General features: G+C 44.1%; 1 protein-coding gene and 1 long non-coding RNA gene across 2 annotated transcripts; both read right to left on the bottom strand.

Annotated features, from left to right (window-relative positions):
• Positions 1–3,406: 3,406 nt before the first annotated feature.
• LOC133283305 (uncharacterized) lies at positions 3,407–5,976 on the bottom strand. Its single transcript, XR_009747777.1, has 3 exons — positions 5,819–5,976; positions 4,387–4,537; positions 3,407–3,479 (listed from the first exon to the last, which is right to left on the bottom strand). It is a non-coding gene; the product is annotated as an uncharacterized LOC133283305 (long non-coding RNA).
• Positions 5,977–14,836: 8,860 nt separating this feature from the next.
• LOC133283310 (zinc finger ZZ-type and EF-hand domain-containing protein 1-like) lies at positions 14,837–19,132 on the bottom strand. Its single transcript, XM_061479994.1, has 3 exons — positions 18,351–19,132; positions 16,419–16,562; positions 14,837–15,782 (listed from the first exon to the last, which is right to left on the bottom strand). The coding sequence occupies exons 1-3, from the start codon at positions 18,405–18,407 to the stop codon at positions 15,663–15,665; spliced, it is 321 nt and encodes a 106-aa protein (XP_061335978.1). The 5' UTR covers positions 18,408–19,132; the 3' UTR covers positions 14,837–15,662.
• Between the last annotated feature and the right edge of the window lie 280 nt (positions 19,133–19,412).

The following is a 19,412-nucleotide window of genomic DNA, read 5'->3' as shown; positions in this document are numbered from 1 at the left end:
TCTGAGCTAATGACAAATATGGAGGTGCATGGATAGATAAACCACACAATTTATTCTGGAAGTTAGAATGTATGTGTAGTTCCTGTGTCTGAAAAAGTACATGGGAAAAAGTGGAAGATTAGGAAAAAAATATTGATGCTGTGCTACACTGATTTCAGGGAGATGTGTATGCATTTGTCCAAAATCTATAGTAGGCAAGAGCCATAGGAACTCAGATTTCCTTAAACAGATTGGAAAGCAAATAAGACAAGAAAGAGGTTTACTCTGGTTTACTCTACATTGAGCATTTTTTTTTTTTTTACATTGGTCTCATCTAAAATGATGTGGGTGGAGTTTTTGTCAGCTGCAATAAATGAGACAGCCTAATTAATACATGTGCAATATATGCATGGATTTACCTCCAAGTAATGTTTGCCAAAAAATATAAAACAAGACTCAAGGCTAATTATCACATCGCTAAATAAAAAGCATTGTTGTATTTAAAGGAACATATCAATGACAAATAGAGTATAGAATGTACAGAAAGCAATTTTGTGCTTCACTTTCTACTTATTTCCATTTTTAGATAAGCAGTTAATCTCCTTCCAGGTGTTTCTGGATAATGTAGTTACTGAATACGATACCACCTGCCGAAACGAGCCCGACGGAGAAGAGACTGCCCTTCCGGGTAACTCCCCGTTACCTCCCTGGGCATGACGGGCTGTGGTATGGAATACCTCTTTGGCCAGTTTGGGTCAGGTGCCCTATCCCTGCTTCCTCCCGGCTTCCCCTCCTCCCTGGCAGAGCATGAGACTCACAAAGTCCTTGGTCAGAGGAAGCATCAGTGTTATCAGCTCTGTTCCCAGGCTGAAAGTCAAAACACAGTTCTGCACCAGCTACTAAGAAGGAGAAAAACTGACTGCTACTGCTAAACCCAGGACACAACTCTACACTGGAAACAACAGTCCCTAAAAAGCAGTCCTTTAAAAGTCCTTTCACTGAAATTCAAAGAATGCATTGAGGGACCCTGTGGTACTCTCAGCCACAGAAGCAGGACACTACCAACTACATACCCATGTTGTGTTCCAGGATATCCAAGGTATTCTGGTTTTGATCATTTACCAGTGCCATACCCATAGCATGCCCTTCTAAGCTCCAGAAAATGTATGGATTTAGTGCCCATGCGAGCTATTACGCTATTGTAGTTTCTCAAGCAGAACAGATAAGATAAATCAAATTTCTACAAGTACAACTTGTGAACTGCTTTTGAGGACTGCCGACTATTTGATCGTGGCAAAACGTCCAGAAAGAAACCCAGAGACACTTTCCAGTTCAGATCTCTACACCACCAAAACCTGCTTTACAGGCAAGCCTTTGAAAGCACAGAGCAAAAGATTTAATTATGAAAGGATGAAGTAGAGCAGTGGTTGAAAAAATCCACAAAAAGTACAAGAAAAGAGACTTACCCGTCCTCCTCTAAGAGTGCAGTCACCATTAGCTTGGCGAAAGCCAGTCTGCTGTCATGTTGTCTTCACAAACTCAAATGACTTTCAGAAGGCTTTTCTTCCAAGTAACACAGAGCTGGCAAATCGGTGTGGTTCTATCAAGCCATCTCCTTAAATGAAAGCTGTCTTATTTGAAGCACTGATTATTTGTTGAAGCTGAAACTCGGTGCAGGAAGGGGAACTTCACACTAGGAAACTCTTTACAGGCAAAAAAGATCTTGGTTTTCTGCAAAAGTGCAGTTTAAAAGGGCCTGAGCTAAAGTCACTGACACACAGCAGTAACCCATCACCACTGATTTAAAGTGCATTTTTAAAGTGGTAACTGCTGCACTAGAACCACCACCCAAAAGACAATGTTCTGATAAAGCTAGAAAATTAGTAAGGAAAACAAGAAATACTGTTGTTGAAAGGAACCTGCTCAAACTATATCACTATTTTATACAAATATAGAAAGAAGTGGAATCTGGGCAGTGGAAGTTTTCAGATTGCCCAAGCATGATGGAGAAACACCCAGCCTCATTCCTAGCTCTGCTCAGTCTTCAAGAAAGGGCTTTTAAAAACCACAAAAGTCTTGTGATTTGTGGAAGGACTTGCTTCCATGAACTCAAAGCAGGACAGAACATATGAGAAGGGACTGTAGGACTGCTGCAGCAGGATGGCTTGTTCAGCCTGGAGAAGAGAAGGCTCAGGGGAGACCTTGTAACAGTCATCCCTAGAATGACTAGGTTTTGCAGGCCTGACTCTTCTCTCGTGGAGTTACTGGAGAACTCTAGATATAACTACATTTATCACAGAATCCCATTTTCCACAGAATTCCAACCTGCTCTGGGTTCAAAGTTCATTCAGTTCCAAGCCCCTGCCAGGCAGGAACACCTACTAGACCAGGTTGCTCCAAGCTTGCACCTGTAAACTGAAATCTTTAAACATGGGTTTAACCTGCCAGAGAGGAGACTGAGATGAGTTCTTAGCCACAAGTTCTTCCCTGTGAGGGTGCTGAGGCACTGGCACAGGGTGCCCAGAGAAGCTGTGGCTGCCCCATCCCTGGCAGTGCTCAAGGCCAGGTTGGATGGGGCTTGGAGTAAGCTCCTCTAGTGGATGGTGTCCCTGCCCGTGGCAGGCGGCTGGAACTGGATGAGCTTTACGGTCCCTTGCAAGCCAAAGCAGGCTGGGATTCTATGATTTTAGGATAATGAATTCTATCCCTGGAACATCACAACTTCTCTGGGGAGCTGCCCTTTGTGTCAAAAAAAAATAGGTTAGGAAGGTGACCATCCCTCCAGCGCTGCTTTCCTTCTCCAAGTGGCCACTTCTACAGACCGTAAGAAAAGCACAGTTTCATTCACTGCCCAAAACCAAACCAATACAGATGCAGTCAGAAAGTGAACCAGTGTGAAACACCCCTGTGACTGCCACGGCACAACGCAGAGCCAGCACAGGCCCTGCACCACAGAACAGCCAGGGCAGTCTCACCAGCCCATCTCAGGCCCCTCTGTGGCAAAGCAACACCTGAGCTGCCTGGGGGGACTCGGTGCACCCTTCCATAGGGGCAGCAGCCCCTCCAACCTAAGAAGTTAGTAGTGCAACAATTGTCATGTACCCAGGCAGTTCCAGCAAGGCAACTGCATTTCCAGCTACTGAAAGACCAGCCCCCATCCCCATTCCCACCTTTTGGCACTTGAGAGGTCACTTTGGTAAACCAGATGACACCCAACAGCCACTTTGGGGCACATCAGCTGACTATGAAAGGAGAACATTTGTGCGTAGTTCATTCACGTATTTCAGAAGCCTCTCAGGGTATTGTGAAGTCAAAGTACATTTATCTCTGCTTTATACAACTGCACTGGGCAGTCAGAAACCATTATCTCCGCCTGTCAGAAAGATATTGCAAAACCACACATCACTGAGGTTGTGCAATCTTACTACCTGTGCTGTGCAGCGGTGAAGTTGATCTTCAGTATTTAAGGCAAGCAAATACTCTTGTAGAGATCCAAGCTCCTGCAACAAAGCCTTCAATGAACACCAACACTTCTAGTAAAGATATCATCCTACTAATTATCATTAAAATGCTGATCATTACAGTAGTCCCCATGAACCCTTCAGTATCTGAAGGGGGCCTATCAGTGTCTGAAGGGGGCCTATAGGGATGCTGGAGAGGGACTCTTCATTAGAGACTGTAGTGACAGGACAAGGGGTAATGGGTTAAAACTTAAACAGGGGAAGTTTAGGTTGGATATAAGAAGGAAATTCTTTCCTGTTAGGGTGGTGAGGCACTGGAATGGGTTGCCCAGGGAAGTTGTGAATGCTCCATCCCTGGCAGTGTTCAAGACCAGGTTGGATGAGGCCTTGGGTGATATGATTTAGTGTAAGGTGTCCCTGTACACGGCAGGGGGTTTGGAACTAGGTGATCTTAAGGTCCTTTCCAACCCTAACGATTCTATGATTCTATGATCTGAACTACACATAAGACTCTCCCTGACTAGAACACGGTTTGTGAACACAGAAATCAGTTCATTACAGACTGTTCCTACGTAATGTGCAAAACCAACTCAAGGAAAAGCACATTTAAATACCTTTAAATTAATTATTAAAGCAGCATTCCTCTCAGAATAAAGAGTGGCTTTAGGGCTTGCTGCCTGAAGTGCATAAGGAGGAGTCATGACTATTATATAAGGCTCCACAATGGGTATGGCAACAGTATAGCCCCTCTATTAGAATTTGCTGCCAGACTCCACAAGAGAAAGTCTGTAATATTTCTGAAGCATTTAATGGCTCTAAAGCTCTGATGAACTTTGCCAAGGTAAAGGAAAACTGCTTTTAATTTAACACTGTGTATCACTATGTAGCACTACGTATCATTCTGGGCACTGGGGAGAGGAGGGGTGCAAGTGCAGGAACTGCTTACACTAACTCTGTTTTCTGTAACAAGGAAGAGTTCTGCAAGCGCACGACGAAGAGGAAGAAGAATCCCAGGCTTGGCCATGTCATGACACAAGTTGTTTTCCGTACAGGTAAAAAGCTGCCAAAGCGGCTTCAACAAGGTAAGGTCACACTCCCTGAAAAAAGCTAATTCTAATGAAACAGTGAGTGACCGTGACCTTATGCCTCTTTCTGGGAGGGAAAAAAACCCAACACAGAACCCCAAACAAATTCAAGAGAACAGAACCATACAGTTTTAACAGATGCATCAATGAAGGAAGAAGCACAAGAATTACTCTAAAATTTAAATTCAGTCAAGTGTTTCAGCACTATTAATTTCGTTCTGAATCGGGGAAGTGGAGAAAACCTCACATCTATGAATATGTCCAAATGACTTTTGTAAAACTAAGTGGCCTCCTGAAATGAGGACTTGAAAATACCTGTATCCATCACTTTGCAAAATGCTGTAGCTCCATTGATTGAAATTATCCAATACTGCACTACAGCAGTAAGCAGGTGATGCCCTTCTATAGGGCAGACAAAAAATCATCTATAGCTTTCAAAACAATTCCAACCCTGCCTCCTTCTTACTCCTGAGTTAAAGCCAACTAACCCAAATGTTACTTACTACACAGATAGGATGACAAATATTGGGGGGGGGGGGGGGAGGGAGGGAAAAGGGGAAACTCAATTTCAGAGTGTATCATCAGATTAACACAAGGAAATACTAATACCAGCACAATGGAGACTTGGCCTTTCAGCAATTAAATCTGTTGTCCACATGACAAAAGATGACATTTGCTGATGAAAACACCTAAGGGAACTTGAAAAAGAAATAAACCCATGATTAAAATCCCAAAGCCAGGTTTTCAGACTTGGTTGCATGTATCTAAAATTTGCAGAGAGCCAAATGGTTTTATGTAATTGTCCAGTTTTATCACAGCACGAATATACTTTTTGACTTCTCTTTATCAAAGCAAGCTATAAGATGCTGTTATTTTAATGATTTGGCTTATTCTGAACTGAAAAGGTATAACCAGGTAAGTGTCAGTGTTCCAGCACTGTTGTCTGTGTTTCCAGTATTTCTATTGAGTTAATGTGGCTATGAACCATATTTGCAAAACACTAAGAGCTCAACATTGTTTTGAATGTGTACTTTCATGAGGAACACCCATGCCATACATACTTTTTTCCTTTCAAAACAACATTTGAGCTCATTGGACCTCTTTTAGAAAGCCAGAAAAAAAAAAAAAAAGGAGGATGGTTTCAAAATAACCCTTTATAATAAATATCCATCAGGCAGTGTGAATTGTATCTGAAAGGCAAATTATCTATTCAAATCATGGTTTTCTGCCCTCAAAATAATATCAGCTTACTCACTTTTCCTTTTAGTGCACACCACAGAACAGTCGACTCACCTCTGGGCACTGCACTGCACTACCTTCAAGAGCAAGTGGACAGCCTTCAAACGCTGGTGACCGGTCTGATGGCATGCTACCCCAACGTGCCATTCCCAGATTGTGGCCAGTGGGAGGTGAGGAACTACCCTTTCCTCAGACAGCATCTGCTGTAGAATTTCAAACCCTGGAGAAAGAAAATCAAGTACAATTCAAACAGCTCTGACTTTTGTAGGGACCCATTCTGTTCACATAGTCAGTTCTCTCGTCTCCATATACTAAATACTGATCTGGCAAGCAAGAAATACCAAACTGTTACACCAAACAAAAACCTGAGATAAGTCTGGATTACATCTCAAGGTCACAAGTCTTTTCTTTGGTAACATCTAGATCAAAATGAGAAAGAAACCTACCTGAAATTAAAGTTTGCCCAAGTAAGGCAAATTAAACATAGGTGTTTCAGTGGGAGGTGTCCCTGCCCAGGGCAGGCAGGTTGGAACTAGATGATCTTAAGGTCCTTTCCAACCCTAACTATTCTATAGGTCCTCACTCACTATGCAGTAGACTTCTGCTGACTGCAGTCATCCACCAGCCTCAATTTCTTTACAAATATTTAAACTCTAATACTAACTAACAAACCCTTTCATGCTATACCTAGAAACTGGATCCAGAATCAACTTATTTCAAAGGATAACTATTTCTAAAGATACAATTACAATTTTTTGTTTTCCTGATTATGGCACCTTAGAGTGGTTACTTAGGTGTGTAATTATGGATATAACGAAACTTTGAATGCAAAGAACATTACTATAATTGTCTCCACATCTCTGAAGATTTGGTATTTCTAACAAAGTCACAGCAAGTAAGAGACATTGGTCAAGAGTCAACTTGAACAAAACTAAGCCCATTATTTCCAAAACATTGGAGAAAGCAAACTCTAAGTCAAGAAAGGGGATAACCACAAGTCTGTCAAAGCTTGGCAAAATAACTCTGGAAAGCCCTTTCCAACACATTCTGAGCAGTGCTTGCCTGTCTGAAACCTTCCAAGATGACCTGCTGTCACTGTAAACTTATAACCCCACTCAGTGTTAACTCAGGTCAGAAGTAACTCTGTAATACGGCGTGTCACCTGTGTACAAGGGGAGGAAGAAAATCCACATGACTACCTTCTGAGTTAGCTTTGCTACCACAAATACAATTCAGATGAAAAGTCTGTCACAGATTAATCCTAGAAATCATCATTCAGGAGCTTTACGGTCCCTTGCAAGCCAAAGCAGTCTGGGATTCTATGATTTTAGGATAATGAATTCTATCCCTGGAACATCACAACTTCTCTGGGGAGCTGCCCTTTGTGTCAAAAAAATTAAGGTAGGAAGGTGACCATCCCTCCAGCATTGTTTTCCTTCTCCAAGTGGCCACTTCTACAAACCCTAAGAAAAGCACAGTTTCATTCACTGCCCAAAACCAAACCAATACAGACGCAGTCAGAAAGTGAACCGGTGTGAAACACCCCTGTGACTGCCACGGCACAATGCAGAGCCAGCACAGGCCCTGCACCACAGAACAACCAGGGCAGTCTCACCAGCCCATCTCAGGCCCCTCTGTGGCAAAGCAACACCTGAGCTGCCTGGGGGGACTTGGTGCACCCTTCCACAGGGGCAGCAGCCCCTCCAGCCTAAGAAGCAGGGGACTCGCTGCAGACAAGAACGCTTCCCTCCCCACTGCCCACTTCTAGACAGCCCTGTCTCCAGCAGCCCACCCCACACCTGCCAGAACCACCAGTCCCCTCAACGGCCTGCAGGCAGGCAGAACAATGAGACTTCTGGAGCAAACACAGACACTAGCAACTAAATAAATGAATAAACAAGAAATCTAAGGTTGTAACAGTGCTGCGGCTGCTCTGTAGCACACTGCAGGGTCCCTGCCACATTGCAGCCTTCAGAGTTGAAACTGAAAAGATGTTTTAAACCAGCCCCCTATAACCTCTCCACTGGTCCCAGCAGCACCATGATGGACACAAAGATGAGACAAAAGTCACTGCCACTCCTTGCCAAGCCTTCACTCTGTTCTTTCACACTATGAATGTAATGAACGGCTCTTTATTTCATAGCTGTACTAATGCCAGTGCAAAAAAACGCAATGACCGTGGGCAAACACACCACCAGTCACTGACGAAAGCTCAGACCAATCCTGGGGAGCAAAGGTGTTGGGGTCCCACAGCTGCTGGTCTCACACAGGACATAGTTAGAAAATCAGAGCCCAGCTCTGAAGCAAGGTGCCTCCAGTGCAATAGCAGAACTGTGGTCTCAGCAGCATCAGGAGAGATTCTATTGATTTAGCAAGCAAGAAAAATTCAACACATTCTCATCCTAAGAAATAAAAGAAATTAAACTGAACTGCCTTCAGTCTCCAGCTGAACAGAAGCTCCCATCACCGTTCTCCTGCCTCTGCCACTCAGAACTGAGGCTTCTGAACTGCAGGGCCCTCAGTCCAGCTCTTCTCAAGCTTGTCCTCCTTTGTTTTGAAAAGGCCATTAAGTTCTCTACAGCTTGTTGGAAGGCCACTCATCTGATCAGCAGCAGATTGGTAAAGTTCATTTGAACTACCTTCTTCTCTGGAAATAAAGTTTCAGTAACAAAATCAGAGTCTGAAACAGAAGTAAAAGCAGAGGCAAAGCTGATCTTCAAGTAGTCTTAGAGGAACGCACACCCTAAAGGAGCTAAAGGCATGTGGGACTATCATCTTCTCTCCCAAGCTGCTTAGCAGCTACATTAAACCCTTTGAACTCTGATACACTCACCACACTCAGAGTGCATCACACTCGGGTGTATTACCCAGCTGCAGGTTCCTCCCTGAAATGATCAGGTACCAACAGCCCCTGCCTAAGCCCTGTCCTGCCCCTGCTCAGAGCCTGCCATGACTGAGGGTCCACAGCAGTACCTCTAACCAAGAACACCGTCTCTCACTTGGCTTGCTAAAAGTCCACCACTAAGACTTCAAAGCCTGGGCCACCATCTGCTCTTTGCAGAACCTCACCTTGTTTTGTGAGCGCTTCTCTCAGAGCTGGGGTTATCATCTCTCACTTCCCACCCTCCTCCTTCCTCCCAGCGTTCTCTTGAGTCAAGCTCATTCCAACACCTCCTTCCTCGACCTCACATTCTCTCTGTTTCAAGACAAGGAATTACAACCATTTAGATCCAAGCATCACAGTTTAAACGCTGTGGCACAGTTCAGCCACAGACCTGCCGAGCTTAAAGCTGACACAAGTGTCCACACGTTAATTCTTGCATTCCTGTAATTCTGCTTTTTACCCCTCTTCCCATTGGACTCTGACCTTTCAGTTTTAGATTTAAGACAGAAAATATACTTAAATAAATAAATAAAACACCACACCAGGAACTAGGTGGACTTGTTTTACTAACACAGCAACCAGCTTCAAGCAGCCTGGGCTAGTGGAAGGTAGGTGGGGTGGAACTAGGTGAGCTTTAAAGTCCCTTCTAACCCAAAGCACTGCGTGATTCTGTGATTTAGTAACATTCTCCGGGGCATGTTAAGAAACAAGCTGTTTGAATCTCATGTGAGGTTGAGTGGGACCCCAAAGGTTGAAGCCCAAGAGTTTCATGGCTGCACAATAACCTCATCTCTCCACAGAGCACAAACCAGAGGGAACAATACATTGCCTGGAGTGACAAGCATCTATAGTTCCAGTTATCTGGGACAGGTCAGGGGAGAAAACCACATCGCTTCCACGACTCAGCCCAGGATAAATGTCACTTCTGAGACTTTATGGGTATTTATTCTTTCACATCTGCACAAAGAAGCATGAAAGTGTAAATAGTTACTTTGATATTTCATAAAGCTTGTAATCTGTCAGCCCCTTATGGCTGCTTTTGAAATATTAAAGGAGATATGAATAAACAACCACCCAAAATCAACTGAGCACCTTTTCTGTTCACAAATGGGCTATCGCCCATCCAAGCCTCCTTCATGCAAAAAGACATCAAGAAGTTCATACAAACACTTCCAGTTTGACTCCACCCACCAACTGTGGCCGTGACGAAGGAAACCACAGATTTCTTGTGTATCTGAGCAAAATTTCAGAAATAAAGGAGCCCCAGAAGAAAAAAGAAAGAGAAAAACCATCCAACCAACCAAAAAACCAAAACAACACAAAACAAGAGACTCAGAGGTTCAAGGGCAAAACAGTTCCTCGTAAGCACTTGAAAAGGAAGTAGGAGAGTAGACCATTTAGGGACAGAGGTTATTACCTTCCTGACTCATCTTGAATAAAACTCTGGCTCACACTTTCAGGGAGGCTGTTCAGGAAGGTGTTTTCTAATGACCAGTAACACAACATGGTCCAAGCTGTTTCCATCTTCTACTTCCTTTCACTCTGCTGAATTTTTAGGCAGGATTTCATTGCTTTCTATAACATGGCAGAACTTCCCTCAAAAGAAGCGCTATAAAGTACCTGTCATTTGTTCGGTTTAAAAGCTCGTTTCTTGAGACATGATTCATCAGCAAGATTCTTCAGCAGTAAAATATTAACCATGGAATCACAGAGTGGTTTGGGTTGAAGGGACCTCAAAACCCATCCAGCTCCAAGCCCCTCCCACAGACAGAGGCAGCTCCCACCAGGTGCTCCACCCCCCAGAACATCTCCATGGACTCCTCTGGACTGGGGGAGAACGGATTGAAAATAGCCCTGAGAAGAAGCACTTGGGGATGTTGGTCTATGAGAACCCCCCCATGCCCTGGCTTCGGTGGGCGCTTGAGCCCAGATCCCCTCCCTGTGCTGGACTGCAACCTCAGAGCATGAGCAGCAGCTCTGGGAGGGGATTCTCCCCTCTGCTGTGTTCTGGGGCAACAGCACAAGAGGGACGTGGAGCTGCTGGAGCGAGTCCAGAGGTGGAAATGGAGATGCTGGGAGGGCTGGAGCAGCTCTGCTCTGGAGCCAGGCTGAGAGAGCTGGGCTGGTTCCACCTGCACAAGAGAAGGCTCCTCAAGGGGAGACCTTAGAGCAGCTCCAGCAGTACTGCAGTGGCAAGAGGACAGCTAGAAAAGCTGACAACTTGGCCCTTACTTCAGGCTCATCTGTCACTGGCACCACAGGCAAGAACCACCTGGCTTGTTCAGAAAACTGGATTAGACATCAGGCTGCCCACAGGAACAGCACTTGGCTCCTTGCAAAACAGCCTTCTGCAGGACTTAAACAGACGGGAGAAACCGGGACAGGGAGCAGACTTCCACGCAGCTACTCCTGAACACAACGCAAGAGGAGAACCCTGCTAGTGCACGTGGGCATCTTCCTGCTCCAGCTACAAAGTCTGCCTGCCACAACCCAGCTGAAGAGATGCTGACAGCGCTGCAGTTTGCTCAGCCCACAGATGAAAGGCCCTGCCAGTCTTACACAGCACAGGATACTCTCACTGCTCTCAGTCACACGGAGAATGGCTTGGAGCATTTGCAAGTGAGCACAACGACAAATACTGGAACCTTGGATTGAGTCATCTGTGAACCAGCAAACACCCCAACAGCAAGAAAACCTCCTTAGAAGTAGCTGCTGGTGTCAACAGAAACACAAGCCCCAGACCCCCTCCAGTTAAGCACAAAAGCCTGAAGCAAAAAGCAGACAACGGTTGAAGCGTGACAGCTGAGAGATGGCCATCTTGGCAATCCCTTGCCCCTCAGGACTGCCAGAGGAAGCGTCCTGATCAAGAGCAAATCTCATGGCATGTATTTTCAGCAAGTGTCCCTGAAATGGGGAAGGCCCCTGAGAAGCTCTCTCGGAAGCCAGGCTTTTACTCCTGGAACAGAAAACTCTGTGACTATGCCATAACCAGCTGGAAGGAAGTCTCCATCCACACATCCATCCCCACGCAGCAGAGTAACAGAAGGTCCCTCACGTTATGCTGAGGCAGCAGGTACTAGCTGCCAGCCAAAGGAAGGATGCTATTCAAGCAGACCTGCAGCTCAGCCTCCACAGGGGGAATCTTGCACTTTCTTTCCTGTGAAAAGTCAGTGCTGAGAGTTTTGGTCATACACAACAGCATTTGAAAAACCCAAATTCATGCAGACATGTAATAAGGGAAGACTTGGGCTGCTATCCAACCACCTCACTCTGCGAGGGTACTGCACATCTGTGAAATACAAGTGGCTAAATGATCCTACCAACATCCCATTTTCCTGTAGTTCAACATCAGCCAGAATCCTCATGGATAAAACAGTTCCCACATCACAACTCTAAAAATACATCTGCAGGGCTCCAGGGCTTGAAGGTTGCTTCCCCTAGCTAGAACATCCCTGCTGGGCTGGAGGGAAAGCTTTACAGCAGCTCATTAAAACACAACTCCATCTGCTGCACAGTTCTGCCAACGTTTGTTTGATTTGGGAAACTTCCTTCCACACACCATACAGATTGATTCCCAAAGGAAACAAAAGAGAACTAAGGATGTGCCTGTCTCCGCCCAAAAGGCACTCCCTTACAGTTGAACATTGGGCCATGCAGTCACACTTTTACTGCTTCCTTCCCTGCTAGGGTGTCGTGTTTTAAACCCAGTCAGGTAATTCGTTCGCTCACTTCCCCCCCTTTCTTGCCCTCCCCCTGCTCTCGGAGGGATGGAGAGGAGAATCGAAAAGAATGCAACTCCCATGGGTTGAGATAAGAACAGTTTAGTAACTAAGGTATAACACAGATCACTACTGCTACCACCAATGATAATAATGATAAAGGAAATAACAAGGGAAGAGAATACAACACCTCACCACCCGCTGACCGATAACTCACCCCCCAAGCCCGACCAAGCTCTGACCGATACCTCCTCCAACCCTGCAGTCCCCCAGCCCTTCCGGCTAACTCCCAGTTACATCCTGGGCATGACGTGCTGTGGTATGGAATACCTCTTTGGTCAGTTTGGGTCAGGTGTCCTGTCTCTGCTTCCTCCCAGCTTCCCCTCCTCCCTGGCAGAGCATGAGGCTCACAAAGTCCTTAGCCAAACCAAAACATCTCTATCAGCTCTGTTCCCGAGCCGAAAGTCAAAACACTGCACTGCACCAGCTACCAAGGAGGAGAAACATGACTGCTACTGCTGAACCCAGGACATAGGGTAATCACAACTAAAATCCAGGTAAATGTGATTTAAGCAGCGACCCAAAGCCCCACTTGCAAAATGACAGGCCAGAAAGTATGGAGGAATTCGGCACTTCACCCTCTGAAGGGGGACACAGCCCAGTTCCATGCACACAACCACACCAACCGCTTTGCCAGCAAAGCCTTGTGCTTCACACCTAGGCTTCTCCTGCATGTTTGTTCACAGCAGGTGAGACATAACAGTTCTCTTCCTTTAAAACCTACCAACCCATCCTTGTTTGGCCACTGCTGATGGCTCACAGGGACCAGCCCAACTGAGCTGGGGCACACTGAGCCCTACACAGGGAGCACAGATCCAGCCCCATGCTGCCACCAGGCACTGGCAAAGGCTCTGCCAGTGGCAAAGAGGAACATCATTTCCTTGGGCAAAAGCTTCACTGCATTATTACAAGAAAAAGTTTTTCACAATTACATTGAAAAAAATCCAGATGGTTGGGAACACATGTTAGCACTCCATGCAACACAGAAACAGTTTCATGACATGTTATAGCACCCAGCTCTTTCTGTAGAGCTGAGAGAATGCTACTTCTGTTCTCTCAGTGCCACTCTCTTCTGTTGAGAGAGCTTTTTGGAAAGATTGCATCTCATCTGCACATCCGCAGCACCTACCAAAATGCAGTCCCCATCTCATGCCAAGCCTCTGCAACCCAACAGCAAGAGAGGGACGTCAGGAGAGCACCTCTGACACACAAACAAGGACAGGTGAACACTGGGCCTGCTTTGGCAACACAAGTATCAGCAAAGGAAACAAAACTGTGGCTCACCTTGTAACAGGAAAGAAAAAGCAGCTCCCACTGTCCAAATACGGCGTGTCACCTGTGTACAAGGGGAGGAAGAAAATCCACATGACTACCTTCTGAGTTAGCTTTGCTACCACAAATGCAATTCAGATGAAAAGTCTGTCACAGATTAATCCTAGAAATCATCATTCAGGAGATGTGATCTTTTGCTTTTTGGTAATTCTGAAATGCACAGAACACTTATCATTAAGCTGGAGGGTGAAGTAAAACACGGAATGGTTTCCACTGTGTAAAGATACAGGGATAATGGCTCTTACATTTTTGTCAGCTAGATGGAAGGAGGAGTTAAAGAACTTCTACACTGGACACAGTTAAGCTTCCCTTTTCCAATTGTGTTATGGATCAATTACGATTTATGAAGAAAGAACCTTTGCACAGGCAGCCAAATTCACAGCCCATTAAACAAAAGGTTAAACAACACTGAAAGCAAAGCTGCACTGCTTTTACAGGTCAGAGAATTAAATGGTACACTTTCACTCTAGGGAACAAAACCCATAAGTGGTTTGGATTAAAAGTGGAAGAGCTATCAAAAGGTTTGACCATTTTGCTGTAGGAACTGGAACATTCAAGAAGTTCTTGCCATTGTAGCATCTCCAGCTTCTCAGAGGGGAACACTGGTGGTTAGCTGGAATGCTAAACAAAACAGGGCCTTACCTGTCATGCTCTGCAATACTAGATCTGGTTAAAACAGAATTGCCTTCTGTTCCATGGAAAATCCTGTCAGCCTGGGACAAGCATGCCAGTTTTCACCAAGAAGCAGAATTTGCAGTTTCATGAAGAAACATTTTAAAACCATTTTTTTTACAATTAAAACACCCCTAAAAATCTAACAGCTTCTTCCCCTTTTCATCACAAAATGGACTCATTGCTCTCTCCTATTCCTACGAGTTTTGAGAAAGCCCTGCCATCAAATGAAATGCCCAGAAGCCTTCAAATGCCTGGTTTCAGTTAAGCCTGCTGAAGGGAATCAAGAGCCTTAATCCAGACAGCCTTGTCCGGAAATGAAGTTTCACAAGGTGAAACTTAAGTTTCACAGCCAAGGCTGCTCCAAAACAATGGGCCTCCAAGTTCAGTTTCTTAGCAAACCTCTGCAACTATACAGAAGGAAAAGGACAGAAGAAGGTCATAAAAATCCACAGTATTTCTACAGTGTACTCGTTTGTTAATAACTTGCACTTTGTCACCCAAACTGCTCTGCTAAGAGAGCTCCTACACCTATTTCCAGCTACTGACAGCACTTGAAGTCAAAAGCTTCCTGCAATGTCATGGTGCTCAGTGGGTTAAAACAACTCAAAGATTTGCTCATCCTTCAAATGCTTCACCAGCATTTGTTACGGTGTTATCAAAAACAGGCTTAGGAGAGAACAGAGACTGAAGCTGTCAGTCAACTGAGTGATTTTTTTTCAGTTGCACTCTGTGGCAACAACTGGAATAAAGGCACGGGCACACACTCCTTACCTGAGCACGTGTGTAGCAGAGAGAAGAGATAAGCCTATCTTCTGGGCTTTTTCAAATGCGCTTCCTGTGGAAAGTAAGACAAAGCAGGAACAATGTCAGTGAATGTTGGGCAGAACAAGGACTGTGTTGGAACAGAATCAAGATCAAAATTTGTTTCCAGTCACTGAGTGCATGCTTTGACCAAAGGGTGGAAAAAAAAAGCTCAAGCAGCAGAACAGCAGATAAACCTACTTTCAAGAAACAAATGCAAGAGCAGCACGTCAGAGCAAACAGGCTGGGACAAGAAAAGGATTGTCTTTTCTTCCCACCCATCTCGGGAACATCTACATATAAGTAGACTCTTCTCTCGAGAGTCCAAAACACCATCAATAGCCTACGCATCTGCACTTTGAAACGCAGCATATTCACCTGGAAGTTCAAAATCATTCCACTTCTATGGAGAAGCACAGAAGCTGAGTCAATCCTGCTGGAAATCACTGCTGCTGGACATGAGCAACTCATCACAGCCCTCTTCTGTATTACACTGAGAGTCAAATTTGATGGAGAGGTAGATAGCACCAGCAATGTGAACTTTATCCTGAGAAATAACTACATGGTCGTGGCATCCTTTAATACTATATTACCAAAGAGCTACTTCACTTTCACCGTACAAACAACAAATACTACAGCATATCCATAGAGAAAAAGAATCCCCCAAAAACCAAACAACCCTCTTTAACATTTTTATCCGGAGCTAATTTAACAAATGTAAAGCACGGCCTATTGTTTGCGTTAGCTGTTTAGCATGTAAAATTAATTGCTAGGGTTTTATTAGAAGTGGTAATTGTTGCTGATACTGATCTCCACTGCCACAACCTAAAGGTTTCTATGCATTTTAAACAACAAAAACCAGAAGAGTCAGAGCTGCAGAAAAATTAAAAATCCCAAGACTGCCCAGAGGCAACAATTATTTACTGAACTGTATTTAAAAAAGGCTTTCAAACAATATCAAGAGAAGAAAATAAGAATCGTTTGTGTCAGGATAAGATAGCCTCACCCATCCAGCAGCAGCCCTTCCAAAACCAACACTGAACAGGTATTTCCCAGGTGCTTCAAGCACAAAGTCCCACAGGTAAACACGTGGACCACTGACATTTCTGCTCCAGCCACCTTGATGTTTTAGAACTCTTCCAGCCATGCAAATGCACTGTACTACACTACAAGTCTAACTTACCTCAAAATTGGTATTGCTGTTAGAAGGATGTTTAGATTCACGCATCTGCACTGCCATTCCGGGTTCTTCCATGAGCTGGCAAGCTGTCAGTGCCATTGTCCATGGCATGCTCTCACTGCACCCATGCAGTACCTTCTGTAGAATCTGGGAAGAAGCAACACGTCATATAAATACAATTTGCTATCAAAACTATTACAAACTTATATACTGATGACTGACAGGAGCCATTTCTAGCCACACAACATTTTGGAAGAGCAAGAAACAAGACATCACAAATGATGTCGACAAGTGTTATTTCCATAAGTGCAGAAAATTTTACTCTGCCCTTTGTTTCAGATCTTTCGGTTCTTATCTAATGAAAACGTGACAGCTCTTAGCTCCATCTCTTTCCACAAATGCTAGGAACAAGGATTACCCATAGAGTAGTTAACAGTAAACTAAAGCTGTAAACAAGGAAGATAAACAGCTAAATACTAAAGACACCTTTACCTTCTATTACTTACAGGTTTTGATTTTAATAAAATATGTTCTGTTTTAGCTTTCACAACGTACAACTTCACATACAAGAAGGAAGCCATCAGTCACTGGCTGCAGTGTTTGAAAGCAGTAGATGCAAGAGCTGTGTCTTTAAGAATACAAACAAATGCCATTTAGCCTATCAGGATACACTAAACGCTAATTAAGAACAACCTGAATCTCCACTTTCTCTGATTTTTCAGAGCTTTGGTGTGCTTTTGAATTAGGATTCCTGCTGCTCAAGGCCCTTTATTATCGTAACCTATGACACCTCTTCATGTGCACTTTTCTAGCTCCTCCTATAAAATGTGATACTAGCTCAGACCAAACGTTCACTTCCACATCAGCCAAAAAAATTGATTTCTTGGGAAAAAGAGTTTAAAAGCAAAGGCAGTATGTAGCACAGTTCCTGAATGTCTTCTTTGCCTCCATGCACTTGCAGAATAGCCTAACACAAAGGTTTCTGTATTTAATACACCCCAACATATTGTTATTCTATCAGTTCATCCTGATGTTTTCTGAAACTACATAAACACCCTGTGGCAACAATTTCAATGACATACCCTGTCAAGAACCAGTTCTTTTGGTTTGTTTTGGACCTGCCACTTATTGCCTTCACTCCTTTGTTTTCTTACTGGGAGGGCCAGTGAATAATAGCTGCTGTTAACTTTTGTATGCTGCTTATTGTTTTAAAACTACAGAGAAAGAGGAACAGACTTTTTCATTCCTCCTTCTCCCTCAAGGCCAAATGGGGCCAAGATCCAGGATGAAGAAAACAAGTTGGTTCTTCCTACTGAAGTTATTCTATGGCTAAAATAATCCCTGCCACTCTTTTCCAGACTTCTTCCAGTTGTACTGCGTTTCCATTTTCCTTTAAGCGAGATGAGGGAGCCAAGTCACATGCTGTATTCCAGATGAGAGCATACTATTGGTTTGGTGGCATACCAGTGCCTTCTGTTTTATCTTTAGCTCCTGCTTTGAAGATTGCCAGCACTTCATTTGCTTCAACTGCTGTTGAAGCATTGAGCTGACGTTTTCATGACAACATTCTATTATAATTCCAAGATCACTTCCACCACGGTAAGAATCAGCACATCAGCAGAGTAGCAGGTATTACAATATACACACTGAGATCTTTCAAAATGGACTGCCTATTTGACCAATTTCTCTATCAGATTTATTTTCCCATATAGCTCTTTCACAACTGAGCTGTCTCCATGGAGCTAGTTTTTCCATTTTCTGTTAACAAAATCAGCACATGAAGACACTGACAGATTCCAGCTGCTTTTCCAGAACTAACTTAGATTTTTGCTGTTTCAATTTAGTTTAAAAAAGGAATTGCAAGTATTCCTGCTTGTCAGTCTCGTGGTATGTAGGCACAGGGCTTGATCAAACGCACAAGTGAAATCCACTTACCTTTTCCCATAACTGCTTTTCCTCTAGCTGCATAAGCACGTCCAGTATGTACGTCATATGGGCTGGACCGCTAAGAGCTAGGATTTCCTCATTTATTGCCACATCATCTGGCCAGCCAGCTCGAAACGATACCAGAACGTGCCTGGCATAAAGAACAGCAGTTGCCTCGTTTACACGATACAGGTAGTCCCTCACGGCCTTTTTACTCCTGGAATCCAGCTCCTTGTGCAGGAGTATTGAACTCTTAGTGCGATGGTGCTTGGCATAATTAAGCTGTAGCTCACTCTCTGGGCTGGTTATCAGTTTCTGGGTGAATGGATTGGTTTCTTCTGTTGCTTTATCACAGAGTGCAGGTTTTGACCGAAAAAAGAAATGGAAGTTTGAAAATAGGCTCCCAACAATTTCCTTCCTTATGTTTGGATATCTGACCAGTCCATCAGATTGCAAGCTGAATTTACAAATGGATCTGCCTTTTACATACTGAAAATCACAGCATCAAAGAAGAGAAAAGTGTGATCTCACACACACCTACAGGGACAGGATTCCTCTAAAAGACAGTTTATGTCAGACTTCACTATACGCTGATGCATTCATGACTGTACACGAGCAGAAACAGCAGTTCAAACTCTAACCAGAAGTGTTATTTTAAGCTGACCTACAGAGGCAAAGCAAGTGTCATGCTGTTTCTGACACAGAATGAGGCAAGCTGGCAGGAAGCTTTGGAGATCATTTCGACCAAATCCAACTTAAACCTGAGACAACTTCAAAATTAAGGCTTTGTCCAGTTAAGTTTGAGAATTTCCAGGGGTGGAATTTTCGCAGCCATGCTCTGCAACTGATAGACAAGTGGTACCACACGGCAAGGAATAAGCACCCAAAATAAAGCAAAGAGCTGTGGGACCATGCTATTGAATGGAAACCTAAAGCTTGCAAGTGCACTGTCTACTTCACAAGACTAACTTATTGCTTCCTTGTTCTGCTGAAATTACTATAAAGTAACAATATGCTAAAACAGTAACACGGCATAAGCTTACAGTAATTAGACAAATCTCTCTCTCTTGT

Source organism: Pezoporus flaviventris, unplaced genomic scaffold, assembly GCF_033815535.1.
Source record: "Pezoporus flaviventris isolate CSIRO_AGI_PZ_B2104156 unplaced genomic scaffold, CSIRO_AGI_Pfla_v1 ptg000161l, whole genome shotgun sequence".
Lineage (NCBI taxonomy): Eukaryota > Metazoa > Chordata > Aves > Psittaciformes > Psittacidae > Pezoporus > Pezoporus flaviventris.
Note: the sequence above shows the minus strand (reverse complement) of the source record. Positions and strands in the feature narration are given on the sequence as shown.